The 21,188-nt window shown below is 41.3% G+C and overlaps 1 protein-coding gene and 1 long non-coding RNA gene across 2 annotated transcripts; one reads left to right on the plus strand and one right to left on the minus strand.

The window, feature by feature from the left end:
* Positions 1–7,586: 7,586 nt before the first annotated feature.
* LOC117823917 (gastrula zinc finger protein XlCGF57.1-like) lies at positions 7,587–21,182 on the plus strand. Its single transcript, XM_034699194.1, has 2 exons — positions 7,587–7,753; positions 19,685–21,182. The coding sequence occupies exons 1-2, from the start codon at positions 7,729–7,731 to the stop codon at positions 20,995–20,997; spliced, it is 1,338 nt and encodes a 445-aa protein (XP_034555085.1). The 5' UTR covers positions 7,587–7,728; the 3' UTR covers positions 20,998–21,182.
* On the minus strand, positions 11,829–15,567 carry LOC117823918. The gene is made up of 2 exons (XR_004633516.1): positions 14,493–15,567; positions 11,829–14,300 (listed from the first exon to the last, which is right to left on the minus strand). It is a non-coding gene; the product is annotated as an uncharacterized LOC117823918 (long non-coding RNA).
* Positions 21,183–21,188: the final 6 nt, after the last annotated feature.

Raw genomic sequence — 21,188 nt, forward strand, 5'->3', positions numbered from 1 at the left:
TAAGGGTCCCTTAATTAGCGTTAGTTAATGCATTATTATCCATTAATTAACAGTTTAATAATAGTTTAATGATCATTATAATGTATTACCTAACATTAACTAACACATTAGCTAATGCATTAATAAGCAGTTAATTAATGTCCACTGCTCAGAGTTAATTAATACATTATAAAGCATTAATAAAAGTTACAAAACTTAATTAGTTAACCATTAGTGAATGCTTTCTGGACCCTTATTGTAAAGTGTAACACATGCATCACTTAAGTAACACATTATAAATGCTAAACTGCCGCTGAAGCAAAATGAGTTGAAATGTAGTTGAAGCAACACATATAAAGAATTTAACACATTTTATTTAGAATAAAACAGATAATCACAGATAACATCTCAACTGGCACAGAGAAGTACGGTGGCCCTGAGAGCTCACAGCACTGCAACTTAAGAAAACACATACAAAAAGACAAAACACAAGCAAATTAAGAAAACATCTTCATCAATTTGACAACACATGCGCAGCATTTAGAAAACGCGATGCAAAGACAACAGCACTACACATTAAAAAAAAGCGCTGCAAATAGACAGCAACACAACAGAAGTGTTTCCAGAGGACACTTAAAAGTGATGCACACGCTTATGCTTATGCTGATGCTTATGAGGCAGTTTAGCAATTATAATGTGTTACCTAAGTGATGCATGTGTTACACTTTACAATAAGGGTCCAGAAAGCATTCACTAATGGTTAACTAATTAAGTTTTGTAACTTTTATTAATTCTTAATAATGTATCAATTAACTCTGAGCAGTGGACATTAATTAACTGCTTATTAATGCATTAACTAATGTGTTAGTTAATGTTAGGTAATACATTATAACGGTTATTAAACTATTATTAAACTGTTAATTAATGCTTAATAATGCATTTACTAACGCTAATTAAGGGACCCTTATTGTAAAGTGTTACCAAAATAAGTTTATGAGGTCTCGACAGAAGTGGCCGTGTCTGCCTGACTCTGTAACCGTAGTCAGCGGCCGGCTGCTTTTTTGTTGAATTTTGACGGCAGTTGGACCGACAAAGTCTCCACTGCCCCCGATGGTGGATCCAGTTCTTAGATCCAGTTCTTAGTACTTTGAGAGTTTTTCAGGTTAAGCTCATTTAGTATGCCATCAAGAACGCGCTGTTTGTTGTAGAAGGCTCCAACGTTTTGACGATTGACAAATTAAGATGGGGGAGAATGGAAAGCCTGTCGGTACGTGGTGCAAACAAATTAAATTGCCGGCTGTGTGCATGTGCGAGACACTTATGGGGGGTTGTGAGGTGTCTTCCAGAATGTTTTTATTTGTAAGTTATCTAAAAATAGTAGGCTACATTTTATCCATTCAAGTAAAAAATATGGACAGGAATAGTAGCTAACCTTGAAATAAAACCTTGAAAATATAAAATGTAATGATTTTTCTGCCTTTCTTTGTTGTCAGATGACTCCTAAGTTTAGTGTTAGGGAACAGTGAATTATCAAAAGCATCAGTAGCAGCAGGTTCATTCATAACAGCGCAGGAAACACAGACACATGCTCATATAGGTAGGGTCATTTTCTGCAGACTAGCTAAATGAAGACACATTAAATCACTTTGAGGGACAGTGGGGGAGTCTTTGGCATCTATATTTTGGGGGTCGCGGGCTGAAAAGTTTGGGAACCCCTGTATTAGAACACAGTGTACATGCCCTTGGGTTTAAGGCATGTAAACAGTATACTCCTTTTTAGGTGAAAACCTTTGGGAAGTGGCCGATAAGCAGGAAAGAAAGGCACTTACATGTGTGGCATGGTGGGTTGATGGTCGGGTAGTATGATTTGGTGTCAAAAAAAATTTCAGTCAAAAGATTTTTTTTGCTTTAATCCCTGTTAGTCTGCCTGATGCACATTTACGTTTAATACAATTTGATTCTACATTTTTACACAACAATATAATATCTGTACAACACTAAACTGATAGTTGTTAAAGTAGAGAGTGAAGACAGAGGGTAAATGTAAATAAAGTATGTCTGCACAAACTTTGTGAAGCGGCCCAGATTGAAAGGTGCCGCAGAGACTAAATGGAGTCGTGCCATAAATCAAAATCTAAGTTCAAAGCAAGTTTTCTATTTATTAACAAAACACTCAAAATAAATCAATACAAAAAAAGGTTGAAATAAACAATGACAATGACGATGTTGGTGGCGGTCAACAAAAAATACTCAACCTCACTCGCCCTCTTTGTATACCTCCCGCCCCCAACTGAACAGGTACTTAATGGGTTAACCACACCCATGAACCCAAAACCGGAAATGAAGTAAGCAATAAAAAAGGAAATAATCATGATTAACAAATAAGACAGAAAATCAACATTCTGGCCCTTATACTTTGTCTGTCAGTGCCTGAAATGTGTCACCATGTTCTAAAAGTCTGGACATGCCCCTGCGCAGCGGCTGTAGGAGCTATTTGTTTATTTTTGGATTTTGTTTGCAATTAATAAAAAGTATTAGTTGTTCGTTGATTTTCTTTGTTCTTTGGTTTGCTTGCTTGCCCTCAAGAAAAGAAAGATGCATGTAACTCTTGCATGGACTATGAACTTCTTTTTCCTGCGTAATAATAATAATAATCATAACAATAATAATAATAATGCATTTTATTTATAGGCGCCTTTCTTGGCACTCAAGGTCACTTTACAACATTAAAAACAAACAGAGTTTAAATAGCAAACAGTAAATAAAACACAATTTAAAAAGTTTTAAGTGAATGAACAGAGGAGTTGTGGTCAGATGGAATAAGCCAGTTTAAACAGATGAGTTTTGAGTTTGGATTTAAAATGTGGGAGTGAGTCAGTATTACAGAGATATGGAGGGGTGAGGTTGTGTATGGATTTGAAGGTGAGGAGAAGTATTTTGTAGTTGATCCGGTCTGTGATGGGGAGTCAGTGGAGCTGTTGCAGAATGGGTGTGATGTGGTAGATGGAGGCGGTGTGTGTGATGATACAGGCGACTGAATTTTGAACCAATTGAAGTTTATGGAGGGTTTTGTGTGGGAGACCAAACAGAAGGGAGTTGCAATAGTCCAAACGGGAGCGTACACTACATCCCCACGGTGCATCAGTGACCCTTTGATTATGTAAGCCTGTATTACCCAGCTACTGAAAAATGCCAGAAAACAGTCATTAAGGGTGACCTGAAACAGACATAAAACAGTCACTCAAGCTACCCTTAAACAGACCTCAAAACGATCACTCAGGTTTCCTTAAAACAGACATTTAAAGAAGTCACTAAGGGTTCACTGAAACAAACATTAAAACAGTCACTAAGGGTGACCTGAAACAGACCTTAAAACAGTCACTAAGGGTGCCCTGAAACAGACCTTAAAACAGTCACTAAGGGTGACCTGAAACAGACATAAAACAGTCACTCAAGCTACCCTTAAACAGACCTCAAAACGATCACTCAGGTTTCCTTAAAACAGACATTTAAAGAAGTCACTAAGGGTTCGCTGAAACAAACATTAAAACAGTCACTAAGGGTGCCCTGAAACAGACCTTAAAACAGTCACTAAGGGTGACCTGAAAAATACCTTAAAACAGTCCCTGAGGGTGTCTTTAAACAGACCATAAACAAAAAGCGGTTTCTGAACACTGGGTGTGTGATGAGCTGAAATTAAAGTGTTTGTGTGTCCTCTCTCCTTCTCTACATTTCATTGCATTTCTGGTGGGAGGGACTAAGACGCGAGGATGGAAGTTTAGAGCTTTTAGATGCAGCAATAGAGATTTGGATTTCAATGTGGCCACTGGGGCCACCCCCTAGCTCCACCCCCTTTTTTATTTTTTAAATACTCTTTTTATTATTGATTTTTCAATTTTGTAAACACAAACATTAGAACAAAATAAAACAAAACACATAGAAAACATAAAAAGTCCCACCCCAAACTAACAGAGTGCTGCGCTGTACATATACACAAGAAAAATAAGTCAGTGAAAAGACGACAGGAGACAGGTAAACATAGAGCACATACAAGAAATAAATGAAAGGACAAACAGTCCCAATCCTCCAGGCACAAGGTCATGAGTCAACTTCTCGATTGGAATAATAGCAGAGATCTGTGATATCCACATGTTAACTGTAGGGGCCCGGGGGAGTAGACCACCGCAGCAAAATACATTTTTTTAGCCAGAAACAAAAGAATTGTCAACAGAGATGTAGTGTCCGAGTCCAAGAAATTGTCTGGAGCATGGTTAAGTAGACAGAAAGAGGGAGTCAGAGAAAACTGTTTACTAATCACCTTCTGGATTACAGAGTGAACCCCCTTCCAGAAAGTTTGAATGCGGTCACATGACCAAAACAAGTGGATAAATGTACCTCTATGTATATTGCATTTAGAAAAAAGATTGGAAGTGTCCGGGAACATCCTCTGCAGACGAACCGGTGTGTAATAGGTTTGGTGAAAAAATGTAAAGTTCTGTTCATGAATAGAGATTGAGGTACATTTAGGAAAAACCCCGCTACAAATCTTTAATCAGGATTAAACGTCACCTCCAGATCACGCTCCCATAACAGCTTCAGAGGGTCATAGCCTGAAGGATCAGAATAAAGTAGTGAAGTATAGATCTTGGAAATCAGTCCTTTAGGAGATTTTGATAGAACTATAATGTTTTCCAACTCTGACAATCTCATGCGCGTCTTGCCTGTCCTCAAGAGAGACCCTACGAATTTGGAGATACTTATTAATTAAAATCAGCCTTGATTTGCTCAAATGACTTAACAGAGTCGGAGACCAACATATGTGTAAAGTTTGACAGGCCCTTAGATGTCCACTCCATCAAACCAATACTTCTAATCTGTGCTGGTAAATCTGGGTTCAGAGCCAGGGGAGAATGCAGAGAGATGACAGGGGAGATACTTAGTATCTCTTCACATCTTGCCAAACCAGTAATGTGTTATAAACCATTATGTTATTCTTGAGATGATTTAACAGATCCACATTATTTATAAAAGGAAGGGAGTTAAGCCTTCTGGGAAAGCAAAATAGGGATTCAAGGTCCAACCATAGAGAATCCTTTCTGTTCATAAACCAATTTGACATTGTTTTAAGTTGAGCTGAACAATAATATAGTTGTAGATTAGGCAGGGACAACCCTCCCAGATCCTTTGGCTTAGTAAGTAAAGAAAACTTAACTCTTTGGTGTTTGTTATTCCAAATATAGCAAGAGATGTGTGAATTCAGTAACTTAAAGAAGGCAGGGGTCAAATAGCACAGTAGATTTTGAAATAGATAATTCAAACGAGGAAGAATAATAATTTTTATAGTGTTGATTCTCCCAAGGAAGGATGATGGCAAGGAGGCCCATTTTGTCAGATCATTTTTAACATTTTGAATTAGAGGTGAGTAATTAGTTTTAAAAAAATTATTTAAGTCAGGGGTGACAAAGATACCTAAATATTTGAAACCCCTCTTGGACACTTGAAAAGGAGATTGTATTGACATATCCTGGGGGATATAAAAATGTGTAGCAACCGACTTCCCTAGGTTAATCTTATAACCCGACAAAGCACTAAATGTTGCTATAGATTTCAGAACTGCTGGAATTTATTTCTCAGGTTTATTCAGATATAAAAGGACATCATCTGCAAATAAGGAAATACTATGGTTTTCTTCATCTACTTTAACTCCAGATATATCAGGGTTAATTCTGATGACCTCAGCCAAAGGTTCAATAAACAATATAAATAATAAAGGTGACAGGGGGCACCCCTGTCTGCAGGCCCTGCGCGCCGGGAAGCCATCAGACAGAAGGCCGTTAGTGTTAACTGCAGCTATTGGGTCTGAATAGAAGGTTTTAATCACATTAATGAAGTTAGAACCCAGACCGAATTTTTCTAATACCAGAAACAAAAAAGACCATTCTACTCGGTCAAAGGCCTTTTCGGCATCAAGGGAGACTATCAGCGGTGGGTTTTTATGAGTGTTAAGATACTGAACAATATTAAGAGCAAGGCGTACATTGTCTGTGCCATATCTTGATTTTACAAACCCTGCCTTATCTGGATTTATTATTTTCAGAAGAATGTTTTCCAATCTCTGAGCTAGTACCTTTGTAACAAATTTGTAGTCCACATTGAGGAGACTAACGGGTCTAAATGACAAACAACCCAATGGTTTTTTTTATCTTTTATTAAAGCGGAATAATGGAAGCTGATCTCCAGGTGGGAGGAATGCCATCTCTTAAAATACCACTGAGGGCGGGCATAAAGATTGGGTGGATCTCTGGCCAAAATTTGTTAAAAAATTCCAATGGAAACCCATCTGGGCCTGGACACTTCCCATCTGGCATAGAATTGATTGCGGCCCAGACCTCCTCAGGCGTGATTGCAGCGTTTAAACTGGAGCGATCCTCCTCCGCAAAGGAGGTCAAAACCCCTCCTAGGCAAAGGAATATTGTTCAGATATGAAGCCATAGCAGCTGCGTAAGTCTTCCCTGCGCTATACAGGGATTTATAAAAATCATGGAATGTGCTATTGATAGACACTGGATTACATGTGACATCCCCATTCTGTGTCCTTATGATGTTAATTGAGCGGTCAGTATTTAGATTTTTCAGTTGGTGGGCAAGCAAACGACTGGATTTATTGCTAATTCGTAATATTTCTGTTTAGTTTAAAGTAATAGTTTCTGGACATGACGAGTATAATCCATATTAAGTTCCGTCTTAGCAGCCACTAGTGTTTTTAGGTTTACTGGTGTGCGGGACTGTTTATGTATTTGCTCCAGCCTAGTCACTTCTTTTTCAAGGTTTTTTCTGTTTTCCTGTAATGGTGCGTTCACACCAAACGCAATTTTTTTGTGTCGTGCGAACAAATCCCATGGAAAGTCAATGTGTAGACTCGAATTCGCACCGGGCGACGCATTTGAAGTGGCACGCGACTAGATTGACGCAAATTTCAAAATGAAAATCTAAAAAATCTCCCTTCTGAGTCTTTTTCTTCATGTTCCAAAATGAAAGGAAGGTTCTTATTTATGAGAATGGCTGTGCCTTTCTTGTTCTGTGAATGGGGAATGAGGATGAGGAATGAGGAAAAGTAAACTTTGCCTACCCAGTCCCTCTTAAGTTTCAGATGTTATGTATCAGATAACCTTGTTTCCTGAAGTAGTGCTTTAAATATGTTAAAATCTTCTTCCTTTTAATTACATGGCCCAATCCCTGGACATTCCAAGTAGTGAGTTTAAATAAACCAGACATAAGAGCTACAAAGCTGGAAAGTAATTGAGAAACCTGTACTGAATATTGAGGAATTAATCAAGGTGCAAGCATTCATATAAAAGAATGAACCTAGACTCCAGTCATTTAACCAAAGGAAAATAGAATACAAAAAATTAGAACAGCACCGCTTACCCTGTCCTGTCCTGTCCCCTAACGACAGGAACAAAAAAACCTGTAAGAAGTCACTGGGCATTCTAAACATAGTCCAAATCCAAATTTAACAGTTAGATCACAGTAATAACTGAGACATCCGAAACAGTGCCCATAAAAGAAGTTTGAGTTAAGTGCTTTTATTTTGAAGGCCGGATGAGGGTCGTGTTTTAGTATCCGGGTCACGAGGTCAATCTCCGGCGGAGCACAGTTAGCATGAATAGATGTTGACAGGAGCAGTCCTCTCTGCAAAGACACCAGCGTGTAGTTTTCTTTCCTTCTCGGACTCTTGACGTGTGGAGAATGTCCGGGTTTCAGGATCTGACAGGTTGGTTTTCTTTGCTCTGCTGGAAACGTGTTTCCTGATGATGTTTCAGAGAGATGAGCCTTTAGCTAAGCTTTAGAGACGCACAGAGTGAGTTAGCTGCAGCTAGCTCCTGCTCAGTAAACCATGTAGTTTAGTGGACTTAAAGTATCTTTAGTGGCTGTGCTGTGATGATGATAATGTGTCTGATATAACACAGCTTTCCAAATATACGCAACAAATGTTTTGTAGAAGTCTTATAAAAACTCCTTCACTACTTAAACAGTAAAAATGCAATTAAAAAAACGATTTTCCTCAGAATGGGCATTTAAAGGCCACAGAGCAGAAACGCACAAACAGGCTGAAAATATTAAATTAGAATGATGAATTATTTGGAGCAGGTTATGGATACAGGTGATCAAATTAACAAACTAAGAGTCAACAGAGCTGTATGGAAGTAGACTAATACTGGGTGAGTAATGTGATCAGAATGCATATAACAAGGCATATAACAGTAGAACAGTAACTACTGCACTTTTATTTTTTTCATGAAATGATATTTTATGAATTTAAAAAATGTATAATTTCTGTAATGTAGTGTATCTATCATTCCACTGCTAAAAAGCAGACTCACTGCCAGTTACAGCCTTTTATTCATTTAATAAACAGACTTTTTTCCCTAAATAATCTTCATTTTTAGTTCTAGCATTAATTGTAATCCTTTAAATACTCAATTGCAAGAAAAAGTCTTGCATTAAAAATCCTAAATCACTTAAAGGAGGTATTACTGAGAAAGATGGATACAGTTCTAATCATTTATTGAAAGAAACCATGTGAGAAGAAGTTTAGTGGAAAATGTCATTATCTGGTGAAAGTGTGAAAACAATGGACATTAGAAATATGACGTTAACTACACATTGCTTTTTGCATGATGTCAAAACCCTTAGAGGTTGGAAAGCGCTGGCCTGATTGTAAACACTTGTTGTATTTCAAATGCTTTTTGTAATATTTTCATGATTAATAAAGCTCCTAGTGTGAGAGCTGCAGAGACGTATGTAAAATGGTCTGTAAAACTTCATCAGACCTTCTGTCAGCATGAGTTCACATTCAACAGAAGGTCTGATGAAACTTTATCTCAGAAATATCGACTGAATATTTATTTTGGGGTTAAATGTCCTGTTAAAGCTGTCAATTAAATATAGTGGAGCTGAGAGTAAGAGATTTCTTTCTGAAATGGAGTAGAGAGGAGGTATGAAGTAGTCTAGATGGGAAACACTTCACAGTACTTAATCACAGTACTGGAGTAAGTGTACTCATTTAATTACCACAACTGTAAATAGGTTCATTTTTCATTTCCCAACATGTTTGTCTGACACCTGTGGCAAGGTGCTGTAACCTTTGAATCAAAAGCAAACACTTTTAACAAAAGTTATGATTTTGATGTGATTAATATCATTTGTACTCATCAGAACTGTATGGCTCCCTAGTAAGAAGCATCACTAGAGTTCTATTTGATCCCTACTGACCCCCAGAGGGCGGTCAGTAGAATGTATCGAGGGAAGGCTTTTCTCATTTAACTCGGCTTTATTATCAGCTCTGAACATTCAGCCCTGAGCGAACATCATACAGCAAGCCCAGGTTTTCTAACTGCCCCAAACCATTGTCTGTTTTTGAAATGGCCTGCTACTGTGGGGCAAAAAAGTATTTAGTCAGCCACTGATTTTGCAAGTTCTCCCACTTAGAAAGATGAGAGAGGTCTGTAATTTTCATCAGAGGTACACTTCATCTATGAGAGACAAAATGAGAAAACAAATTCAGGAAATCACATTGTAGGATTTTTAAAGAATTGATTTGTAAATTATGGTGGAAAATAAGTATTTGGTCACCCACAAACAAGCAAGATTTCTGGCTCTCACAGACCTGTAACTTCTTCTTTAAGAAGCTCTTCTGTCCTCCACTCGTTACCTGTATTAATGGCACCTGTTTGAACTGGTTATCTGTATAAAAGACACCTGTCCACAGCCTCAAACACTCAGACTCTAAACTCAACCATGGCCAAGACCAAAGAGCTGTCCAAGGACACCAGGAAGAAAATTGTGGACCTGCACCAGGCTGGGAAGAATGAATCTACAATAGGCAAGCAGGTTGGTGTGGATAAATCAACTGTGGGAGCAATTGTAAGAAAATGGAAGACATACAAGACCATTTATAATTTCCCTCGATCTGGGCCCCACGCAAGATCTCATCCTGTGGGGTCAAAATGATCATGAGAACGGTGAGCAAAAATCCCAGATCTACACAGAGGGACCTGATGAATGACCTGCAGAGAGCTGGGACCAAAGTAACAAAGGCTACCATCAGTAACACACTACGCTGAGAGGGACTCAAATCCTGCAGCGCCAGGCGTGTCCCCCTGCTTAAGCCAGTACATGTCCAGGCCCGTCTGAAGTTTGCCAGAGAGCATATGGATGATCCAGAAGAGGATTGGGAGAATATCATGTGGTCAGATGAAACCAAAATAGAACTTTTTGGTAAAAACTCAACTCGTCGTGTTTGGAGGAAGAAGAATGCTGAGTTGCATCCCAAGAACACCATACCTACTGTGAAGCATGGGGGTGGAAACCTCATGCTTTGGGGCTGTTTTTCTGCAAAGGGGACAGGACGACTGATCCGTGTTAAGGGAAGAATGAACGGGGCCATGTATTGTGAGATTTTAAGCCAAAACCTCCTTCCATCAGTGAGAGCATTGAAGATGGAACGTGGCTGGGTCTTCCAGCATGACAATGATCACAAACACACCGCTCGGGCAACGAAGGAGTGGCTTCGTAAAAATCATTTCAAGGTCCTGGAGTGGCCTAGCCAGTCTCCAGACCTCAACCCCATAGAAAATTTGTGGAGGGAGTTGAAAGTCCGTGTTGCCCAGCAACAGCCCCAAAACATCACTGCTCTAGAGGAGATCTGCATGGAGCAATGGGCCAAAATACCAGCTACAGTGTGTGCAAACCTGGAGAAGACTTACAGGAAACATTTCACCTCTGTCATTGCCAACAAAGGTTTACAAAGAATTGAGTTGAACTTTTGTTATTGACCAAATGATTATTTTCCACCATTATTTACAAATCGATTCTTTAAAAATCCTACAATGTGATTTCCTGGATTTTTTTTCTCATGTTGTCTCTCATAGTTGAAGTGTACCGCTGATGAAAATTACAGACCTCTCTCATCTTTCTAAGTCGGAGAACTTGCAAAATCAGTGGCTGACTAAATACTTTTTTGCCCCACTGTACATACTACCTACGAATAGGTACTGCCTACTATATGCTGCATATGAATTTAGTATGTTATATAACTGTTCTGTTCGATGTGTTACGCAGCATGCTGAGCCAGACGTCATTAGATTTCTGGTTTAAAAAAAACATCACTAATGTTTTAGCATCACTAATGACTTAAAGTTAAGAAGTGGTTTATATGTATTTTAAAAGTTTTCACAGCACTTAAAAACGGAGTTCCCCCCTGCCAAAAAAGAATAAAAAGTGGAACGAGCGCTGTGCATTCTGGGAAACGGTACGCGAGGGAGACTGGTCTGATGCATACTGTGAAATGTTCCTGAATCAGTAGACATCCGGGGAGTTTTGGCATACTGCAGATTTTACTCTTTTCCACATACTACTTACTGCATACTGAATTTTGGCCAAATCATTACGTACTGCTAGTATAGTAGGCGATTTCAAAAACAGCCATCCTCTCAGCTACAGTAAAGCGTCACTGTAGTAAAACTGCTGGGACTGTTAACATTACTTGTTCTTCATATAAATCATATATGACACCAACATAGCAACATGTGACCCCTGATGACCCCGGTGAAATAGTATCTTCCGGTAACATCAGGTGCTCAGTCCCTTTTCATCTTTTGGCCTGCAGGTTTACTCCAGTGTATGTTGTGGGAGCGTTAGCGTCAAATTGCTAACTATCTCTGCTTACTGATCGCTGATTGTGTCTGTAGGGTTTTGGGTGTGGATAAACCCTCACCAACTGGATGGAAACCGATGGCAGAAGAGTGTAGAACTGGATGGAAGAATAAGGAGCATGAGACAACAGGTTCCAGAGCTCTAGTTTTTCTTTTTACTGAAGTCCACACATGTACAAAGAGTCTCACACAGCATGAAGCCGATTCCTGGGAGACAAAGGAGATCCACAGGTTGTAGCTGATGCAGCAATCACCGCAGCAGCCAAGCAGAGGAGACACAACCTGACCCCACCTTCATACACACACTCACTGCTGAATCTCAGTCTCCTCCCACACCAGTGTAATCGTAGTGACACTTCCCCCTGACTTTAAAACATACATTTACAATTAAACAATTACAATTAACAAACACAATACAAATGACTGAAATACTAATACAGATTAAAGAAAATACCTGATAAACTGAAGAAATACCACATAAAACAAGCATAGCAAAATATCCCCTCTACCCCCTCCCCTCTCTCTCCCTGATTCTTCAACTCAGCCTAACACAGGACTTCCACCAGATCCGTGTCCGTCTCCGCTACGTTGCTTTTTGACTCCATGCTCTGTCGTCCGTCAACACCCACCGGTTGCGTCTACAGTCTGCAGCACGCAGCAGAAACGTCATGGCTGTAGTCGCGAGACCATGAAGTTACGAGAACTCGCGATCGCGTGAGAAAAACGATGTACCTGGTATAAGAACACCAATAAACGCAGATTTGGTCATCGTCCTCCACCGAAGGAGTTGGAGAAGTTTAGAATTGCTTGGAGAGGTCTATTTTTTTCGATATTTTTGTGCTTTTACCATGGGTAAGTAGTCTATAAAAATTGCTTTTATTAATGTACTGTTTTCTACGGGGCCCCTGAAGTCCCCACAATTTTTCTTTTACAACTTGTGCGCACAAGTTAATTAATTGCTTAAATATGTCTATTCTACCTATGATATTAGGCATATGACTCTATTTCCTCATGGTGAATCTGAAATAAACAGTTTGGCCCATACAACTCAGGAGTAATCCTCTGTTATGTTGATTTCATGATTATGCTTTTATGTTTAGTATTTAGTGCTTAAATCTCACATCAAACACTTATTCATCTCAGCTCATCACATACCCCCTGTTTATAAACTGACTTGTGTTTATTATCTTAGGGACTGTTTTAAGGTCCATCTTTTTGCCGTTTTTTAAACGCAGGTGATGTGAAGTTTCAGAGAAGTCTGAGCCGCTACAGCATCCAATCAGTGAGTGATGTTCAATAAAGGGGCGTGTCTGCCAGCAAAGCAGATGATTTCTGCTCATCTACTGTACTATGTCTACAAGAGCAGCTATAATATCAAGTACAACTGAATTAAATTAGTTTGCCCCATTCGGCTTTATGATTACAATACACATCTGAACTAGTAAGGGTTATAATTATCTTTTGCGCACAACATAATAACTTGTGCGCACAAGTTAAAATATTTCTTTTTGGGACTTCAGGGGCTCCATAGTTCTCTTTTATTTTGCAACAATATAGGAACGTTTAATGTAGATAAGCTACAGCATTGTTCTCCATTTTTTTGTTGTATAACAGGCAGTGATTAATTGCTTTGATTTTCTTTTTACACCGTATAACTATTCTATATATTTCAGTGCCTGTTCATAGAAGGAGAACATCGGCCCTTCTTCTACTACTTGCAAGACTGCAGAGGAGAGGAAGAAGGAGAAGGAGTCTGCATAGGGTTCATCCACTGAACCAGCGCAGACGTCAACAAGGTGATTTTTATCATCTTGTGGCTGAACTTCGGCTTGACAGACAACGCCATCATCAGTATTTTCAAATGAGTGCAGAGCAAATGGACGAGCTTCTGTCTATCATTGGCCAGGACAATTGCCTCAGATTTCCACCTGTTGTCTGTTCCATTTGCACAACAGCAGGTGAAATTGATTCACAATAAGTGTTGCTTCCTAACTGGACAGGTTGATATCCCAGAAGTGTGATTGATTTGGATTTACATTGTAATTTTTAAGTGTTCCCTTTATTTTTTTGAGCAGTGTATATATAAATGACTACATATTTACAAAGTAGTATAAGGGGAACTGTTGTCTTCCCACTGTAGATCATTGCTTGAAGCTAGCATTTGAGTGAATGGGCCTATGGGATACATTTGTGGGGGTTGTGGAGGACGATTCAATTGTGAAAAACTCCCTTGCCTTGGTGGATGCAGATGGGGGGTGGAGAGATCTGGTGCAGGTCGCACTTGGACTGTTTCCATGCTCCATCCGCTTGGATTTGCTGAATGTAGCACTGGTGGAGGTGTTGGGCTGTACCATCAAGATTGGTCAGCATTTTCAAAATTTCTTTGAGTGTGTGGTGTAGCCCCGTCTTGACCCCGTTTCTCTCGGGCTACGGGACCTCTGGGGCCTGTCCCTCTCCCCAGAGGTTGTTTGGTCAGCTGGAGATGGTGGTGGCTGTCCCTCATACAACATGGTCCCACTGCTCCCTGGCTGTTCATCTGATCCACAGAATGAGAGAGGGGTTGACGATCTCTCGTCATCATGCTGCATCAAGTTGCTTTTTGAACTGTGTAGATAAAAACAAACAACAAAATCAACTCAGCCCTACTAAATAATTGATGGCATAAGAATTTTGTGCCAAGGAGGGTCATAATTATAATATATAAAACAGATTTTTGCAATTAACCATTAATACTTAAATAGTTCATATTGTCATCAATGACATTATCACAGTTTCTTTTTGTAACTTCATACACACCTTCTAAGCTGTAAGTGGGACAGGAGGAAGGACATAATATCGGCATATTTCCAGTCTTTCTGAGTGCCTCCTGCAGATCCACTAGAAGAGACCCTTTTACAGTTTTTTACAAAGGCATCCCGCAGTGTTCGCCATCTTGCTTTGCAAAGATCAACTGAAAAGAGGAAAAAAAGATGTTAATAAATAAATCTCAAATGTAACTTGTAACTTTTATGTAACAAATGTTTTTTCTTCTCTATTCCCTCAAAGGTACTTAGCTTCTGGGGACTCCCTGATCAGCCTTGCTTTTCACTACCGCCTGGGCCACACAACTGTCAACAACTCCATCCATATGGTGTGTGTGCAGCCATAGGAAAGGTGATGATGGAGAGCTTCCTACCCAGGTCGACCCCAGACATTTGGAAGGAAGTGGCACTGCGCTTCTAGGAGAAATGGAACTTTCCTAACTGCCTCGGAGCCCTTGATGGCACCACCGCTGTCCAGCAGCCAATATTTGAACTATAAAAATACATTTTCTATTGTGCTTTTGGCCCTTGTTGATGCAGATTACAAATTCAGGTTCATTCAGCTGGGAGACTTTGGGAGGACAAGTGACGGGGGGTGTATGCTGGTTCTGATTTGGGGAGAGGTAGGGAGAGGAAGACACTGCATGTGCCGCAGAGTACCTCTCTGCCTGGGGCAGCTCACCTAGGGGATGTGCCTCATGTGATGGTTGGCGATGAAGAATTCCCCATGAAGCCCTACCTAATGAGGCCCTACCCTGGACAGAATCGGAGCCACAAAAAGCGCATTTTCAACTACAGACTCTCGAGAGCAAGGATGTTGGTTGAGAATGCCTTTGGCATCCAGGCATCCCAATGGAGGATCCTTCATCGCAGGATTAACCTGCACCCCAAAAATGTGGACACGGTTGTGGTGGCTGCTTGCATCCTCCATAACTTCCTTCTTGCCCCTAGAGAAAATGTAAGGCTGCTGGAGGAGGCTGAGGAGCTTGGCAAGACCATGGCACCTGTGAGACACATGGGAGGAAACAGGGCTTCAAGAGATCCATGTGCTGTAAGGGAGTGCTTCGCAACATACTTCACCTCCCCCGAAGGCATTGTGTCCTGACAGGACAGGATGGTTTGAGACTTTAAAGACCTCACTGCAGACAAAATTAAAAATTTTTGTAAATATCTAGCTTTTTTCTTTTTCTGTACCTTGTGGGTGCCTTGGGGTTTTTTTTGCCTGTAATGTTGCAAATAATTGTGAAACAGTGTGAGGAATTACTGTGGAAAATAAAACAGTTTGAAAAAGTGTCTGTTGTAAAAGTCCATGACATCCTCCAACAGTAGACTTTATTTAAACAGTATTTTTCAGAAACCTTTATAACTAAGCAAAGCAAATTAGTTTGAGTTAATTTCTACTTTTAAGAAAATAATAATAATAATACATTTTATTTATAAAGCCCTTTTCAAAAAACTCAAAGCTGAATGTAATTAATTGTACAATGTCAACTAACATGACAAAAACATTGTTAAATAACATTTTACTTGAACTTTAAGTCAAAATACTTAATTATCTTATATAATTTTTTTTATTTAAGTTTAATTTTGTATTAAATAACAATAAACAGTCCTCAAATGCCATGCCATTTTACCGTTGTTAATACATTTGTAAATGTAAATGAATAACTTCATATTTCTCTTTACATTTACATCACTGTACATGACACTCATGACACTGTTCCAAGCCATTTCTTTCCTTACGTTGTCCTTCTAAAAAGGATGTTTCAGATTGTAAATGATTCTCTGGAACTGGTTTTCCCGGCTGGGAGCCGGGTTCAATCGCAGTCTAAACACGAAAAAATGGTTCTCGATTGAGTGCCTCGGCTCCGAAACCGGCCCTGAAACTGCCTCGGTCAAAAATGGGTATTTGGCCACCCCTGCATGAACTGCAGTATTTTGCCCAGAGCAGTCTGTGCTGCTCGCCTCACTGAGGCTGTGTCTGGGTCACACCTGCCTGGGGGCTCCCCTTCAGACCTGCTGATACCAAGCCAGTCTATCAGCCACAAGCGTTGCATGGCAGAAGCCACTGTACCTGCCAAAGAACAGAGGGCTAAGAAGTGTAGGTCTGATGAGATATCAGACAGAACGGAAAACAGCTGAGCTAGACCAGGTGTCTAGTCTGTCCTTCAGGCCCTGCATTCAGGAATTGGGGGAAAGGGCACTTCTACTTCTAGCCCTCAGGACACAGTTACTGGTTATGATGAGGATGCTATTGCTATTGCTGCTTTGGGTACCCACTTCTAGTGGAGCCTTGCCGAGTCTGTTTCTGTTGCCTCAGAGATGGGCTCTCAGGTCTCTGGAGGCTCACTGGGGCTCAGGGGACTGCGAGTATTTGAAGGAGCTGCATGCTTGCTGAACAATAAAGCTTCTCTCGTCCTACTTCAGATGGTACGGCTTTTGCTGCTGTGCAGGATGCACCCAAGTTCTGGCTCTGCCACATGCCTGCAGTTGAGCTTCCATTGCTCCTGGTGTTCACCAGGTGTCTTGCAGCAGCCCTCTCGTCTCTGCAGGCACGGGGCCTGAAGATCTTGCCCTATCTGGACGACTGGCTGCTTTTTGCACCGATGCGTGACTGGGTGGTCCAGGACATGGCTCTTCTACTTGCTCACGCAGATCGTCTGGGTTTCAAGGTAAATTTCAGCAAAAGCAATCCGACCCCGTCACAGGTCACCACCTTTGTTGGGTTGGCTCTTGACTCCATTACTGTGACTGCTTGTCCGTCAACTCAGCGGGTGGACAGCATTCTGTTCCCTGCCTTTCAACAGGGCATGTGTCTGCCTTTTGTCATGTTTCTCAATCTGCTGGGTATGCTAACCAGTGCCTCAGGTGTGGTTCTGCTGGGGCTGTTGTCTCACCACCCCTTGCAGATGTGGCTGGCCAGCCTTGTTCTGGAGGCAGCACAACTCAGACATAGACAGAGGAGAGTGTTAGTGTCTCGATAATGCCCTTTTCCCCTCACCCCTTGGAGGGACAGGGACTTTACCACAACGGGCGTTCCCCTGGGTGCCTGTCCGTCTCGCCAGAAAACCGTCTGCACAGACGCATTCCCCAATGGGTGGGGTTGAACATGCTGGAGCTTATGGCAGTGCACCTTGCCCTTCAGCATTTCCTTCCACTTCTGACAAGGTAACATGCTATGGTACAGTCAGTTAACACCTCTATTGTGTATAACATCAAACACTTGGGGGACCAATTAGGTGAGACTGTTGCAGTTGGCCCAGCAGATTCTGACCTTGGCACCTCCGGAACTGGTCAGCTTACATGCTGTGTACATACCAGGGAGACAAAACCTGGTAGACAATTTTTTTCCCATCAGAAACCTCCACCAGGGGAATGGTGCTTCAGGAGGGCAGAGGTGGAGCTCTTTGCTTGCAGAGAGTTGACCCACTGCCCTCTGGGGTTCTCCCTAGCAGACAGGTCCAGTTCTCTGGGCATGGATGTCCTGGCTCATAACTAGCCGAATGTCCTCCTTTATGCATTTCCCCTTTGTCTCTCATACTTCCGATACTCCTGAGGATGCTTCAGGAGGGCCACAGACTGCTCCCGGTGGCCCCATTCTGGCCAGCAACGACTTGATTTTCTCTGCTGCACAGGCTCTGCTGCAGCTCGCCACCGCAACTCCCTGTCAGGAAGGATCCCTATCCCAGTTGGGGGGCTGGATATTGCATCCGAACCCAAGGTCACCTCCAGCTCTAGGTATGGTCTCTGGAGGGACAACAGGAGCCTGGTCTGGGTGTAGCGACAACGTCAGGTTTATTATTATGAATGCACAAGCCCCATCCATGTGACTTGTGTACGCTAACAGGTGGAAGCTTTTTAGCAGTTGGTGTGTTACATAAGAAATTTGGACCCTGGGCAGTCACCCACCACCGTCTGGATTACGGTGTCACTCTCCAAGAGGCAGAGCTACAGTCTGGGCTGCCATGAAAGGTGCGCTCCTTGATGTCATATGTGTAGCGGCCTCTCAGCATATTCCCAGGTTCTACAGGGTGAATGTTGCAACATCCCATCCATTAGAGGCGGTCCTGCATCAACACTGTTCTACTTCTTGATCTTGAGGTATGTGCTGGTTGGCCATTCCTGTTGATTCCTCATGACTTTGTTAGTATTAATCATCCAGTGCTGAAGCACCGCCTCTGGCAGTCAGTAGGGATGAAATAGAACAACAGTTTCATCTGTAACTACGGTTCTTTGAATCTCAGATGACCGCCAGAGTGCTTAGTCACTTAGAATCCTTGTGGTTTTGCGAAAAGATTAAGGGACTATTGCAAGTGGTCACTAGAGATGGATTTGGAGACACCTGATCTTGTCAGGTGTGAACAGCCCAGCCAAGAGTCATGGTAACACCAAATTATTGAGAATATTACTGCCTTTATTAAAACTCTTCAATTTTAAGAAAATCAGACTTCCACCCCATCATCAGCGTGTGCCTCTTGCTCCAGTCCAGATTTAAAATCATGCAGGAGAGGGGAGTCATGTTATTTATGCATAATGGTGAAGCAAATCTAAACTTTGTAAGAGATGCATTAAAAAATCTGTTCAATTTCTCAATGCTTTTGCCATTGTTGTTGTACATTCCTATGCACACATGACTATTGGAGTGGGAATGTAATACATGTGTTTGAATGGGTTTGTGATGCCATCATCCTCACAGGAGCTACATATCACCAGCTCTGGTTTTCAAATGAATCCACTCTGGATCCCCGATTCAACAGTTTGTGTTTGCAGCCTCCCAAAATGCTGTCTATGTGTACAGTAATGGCCAAAATGGAACAACATTCAGTTTTATATCAAGTTGTTTCTGTGTAAAGAGCCTTTAACTGTTTTCAATGACTTTAATGACAGCCAGACCAGCCATCAGAAAAGAGTAGTGGACTGCTGGACTGTTTCTCAGCTTCTCAACTTCAAGCACCGATAGATTCAGTCATTGTAAGATTTGACCTGTAAAGTTTACAGTCTGACATGCTGTTGCTTCTGCATTCCTGTGTCTATTGACACAAATAATAAACTATTAGGCGGACACTTTGATGGTAAAACTAGGACTTTTAAAGGGGTCACTTAAAATGATGATATCAAGAATCACTACTTCAAGATTGGTTTAAATGTAAATTCACAGCTCACCTTGATGTCTCTGTGTGTTTTTAGTGTTTCCTTTAGACGTCCAGCAGCTGCCACTGAGTAAAGAAGATTTTCACCATGAGCAGCAGGAGAGGAGCTCCAGTCTGGACCAAGAGGTCACTGAGCCCCTTCACATTAAAGAGGAACAGGAGGACCTGTGGAGCAGTCAGGAGGGAGAGCAGCTTCAAGGACTGGAGGAGGCTGATACCACCAAGTTCACCTTCACCCCTGTCTCTGTGAAGAGTGAAGATGAAGAGAAACCTCTGTCCTCACAGCTTCATGAAGGGCAAGCTAAAGAAATGGAAACAGGGGCTGATGAAGTGGACTGTGGAGGACCAGAACTAGCCAGGGGCTCAGATCCAGAGAGACTTTTCCAACCAAAGACTGACAGTGCTTCAGAAGCTGAGACTGATGACAGTGATGATTGGAGAGAGACCAGAGACAATCATTCAAATTTAAAATCTGTGAAAAACTTTAACAATAAGAGACCAAAGACTGATAAGAAATCACAAGTTTGCTCTGAGTGTAGTAAAACATTCAAAACTAAACGTGAACTGACAACACACATGTTCGTTCACACAGGAGAGAAACCCTTCAGCTGCTCTGAGTGCGAGAAAAGATTCAGCCATAAAGGGGATCTAACCAGACACATGTCGGTTCACACCGGAGAGAAACCCTTCAGCTGTTCTGTTTGCAGTAAAAGATTCAGCCATAAATGGGATCTGACCAAACACATGTCAGTTCACAACGGAGAAAAAACCTTCAGCTGCTCTGAGTGCAGTAAAATATTTAGCTTCAAATGGCATCTAACAGCACACATGTTGGTTCACACAGGAGAGAAACCCTTCAGCTGCTCTGTTTGCGGTAAAAGATTCCGCCATAAAGGGGATCAAACCAAACACATGTTGGTTCACACAGGAGAGAAACCCTTCAGTTGCTCTGTTTGTGGTAAAAGATTCCGCCATAAAGGGGATCAAACAAAACACATGTCGGTCCACACAGGAGAGAAACCCTTCAGCTGCTCTCTTTGCAGTAAAAGATTCAGCAGAAAAGGGCATCTAACCACACACATGTTGGTTCACAGCGGAGAGAAAACCTTCAGCTGTACTGAGTGCGGGAAAAAATGTGGCCTAAAGGGGAATCTAACAAAACACATGTTAGTTCACACAGGAGAGAAACCCTTCAGCTGCTCTGAGTGCAGTAAAAGTTTTAGCTTTAAATGGCATCTAACAGCACACATGTCGGTTCACACAGGAGAGAAACCCTTCAGTTGCTCTGTTTGCAGTAAAGGATTCAGCAGAAAAGGGAGTCTAACCAAACACATGTCGCTTCACACCTGAGAGAAACTCTCAGCTGCTCTGCTTGTGGTAAAAGCTTTAAAGGGGAAAGAAGTCTTCAGAGCCATATTGTGAGACTTGACTGCTTTCAACAAGGTGAAAATGTCCCTGGATCTCCTCAGTTAAAAGAACACAAATGTACTGAGTTCAGGCACAAGAGCTTAAGGCGGGTAAACACTACAGGATAATCGGGC

This window comes from Notolabrus celidotus, chromosome 13 (genome assembly GCF_009762535.1).
Source record: "Notolabrus celidotus isolate fNotCel1 chromosome 13, fNotCel1.pri, whole genome shotgun sequence".
NCBI classification, from domain to species: Eukaryota; Metazoa; Chordata; class Actinopteri; order Labriformes; family Labridae; genus Notolabrus; species Notolabrus celidotus.

What these genes read in the sequence shown, in the direction of transcription:
- LOC117823917 (XM_034699194.1), top strand. Translation starts at nt 7,729, where the DNA reads ATGTCCGGGTTTCAGGATCTGACAG. An exon ending in CGGGTTTCAGGATCTGACAG is followed by an intron (nt 7,754 to 19,684) that starts GTTGGTTTTCTT and finishes GTGTGTTTTTAG; the next exon opens with TGTTTCCTTTAGACGTCCAG.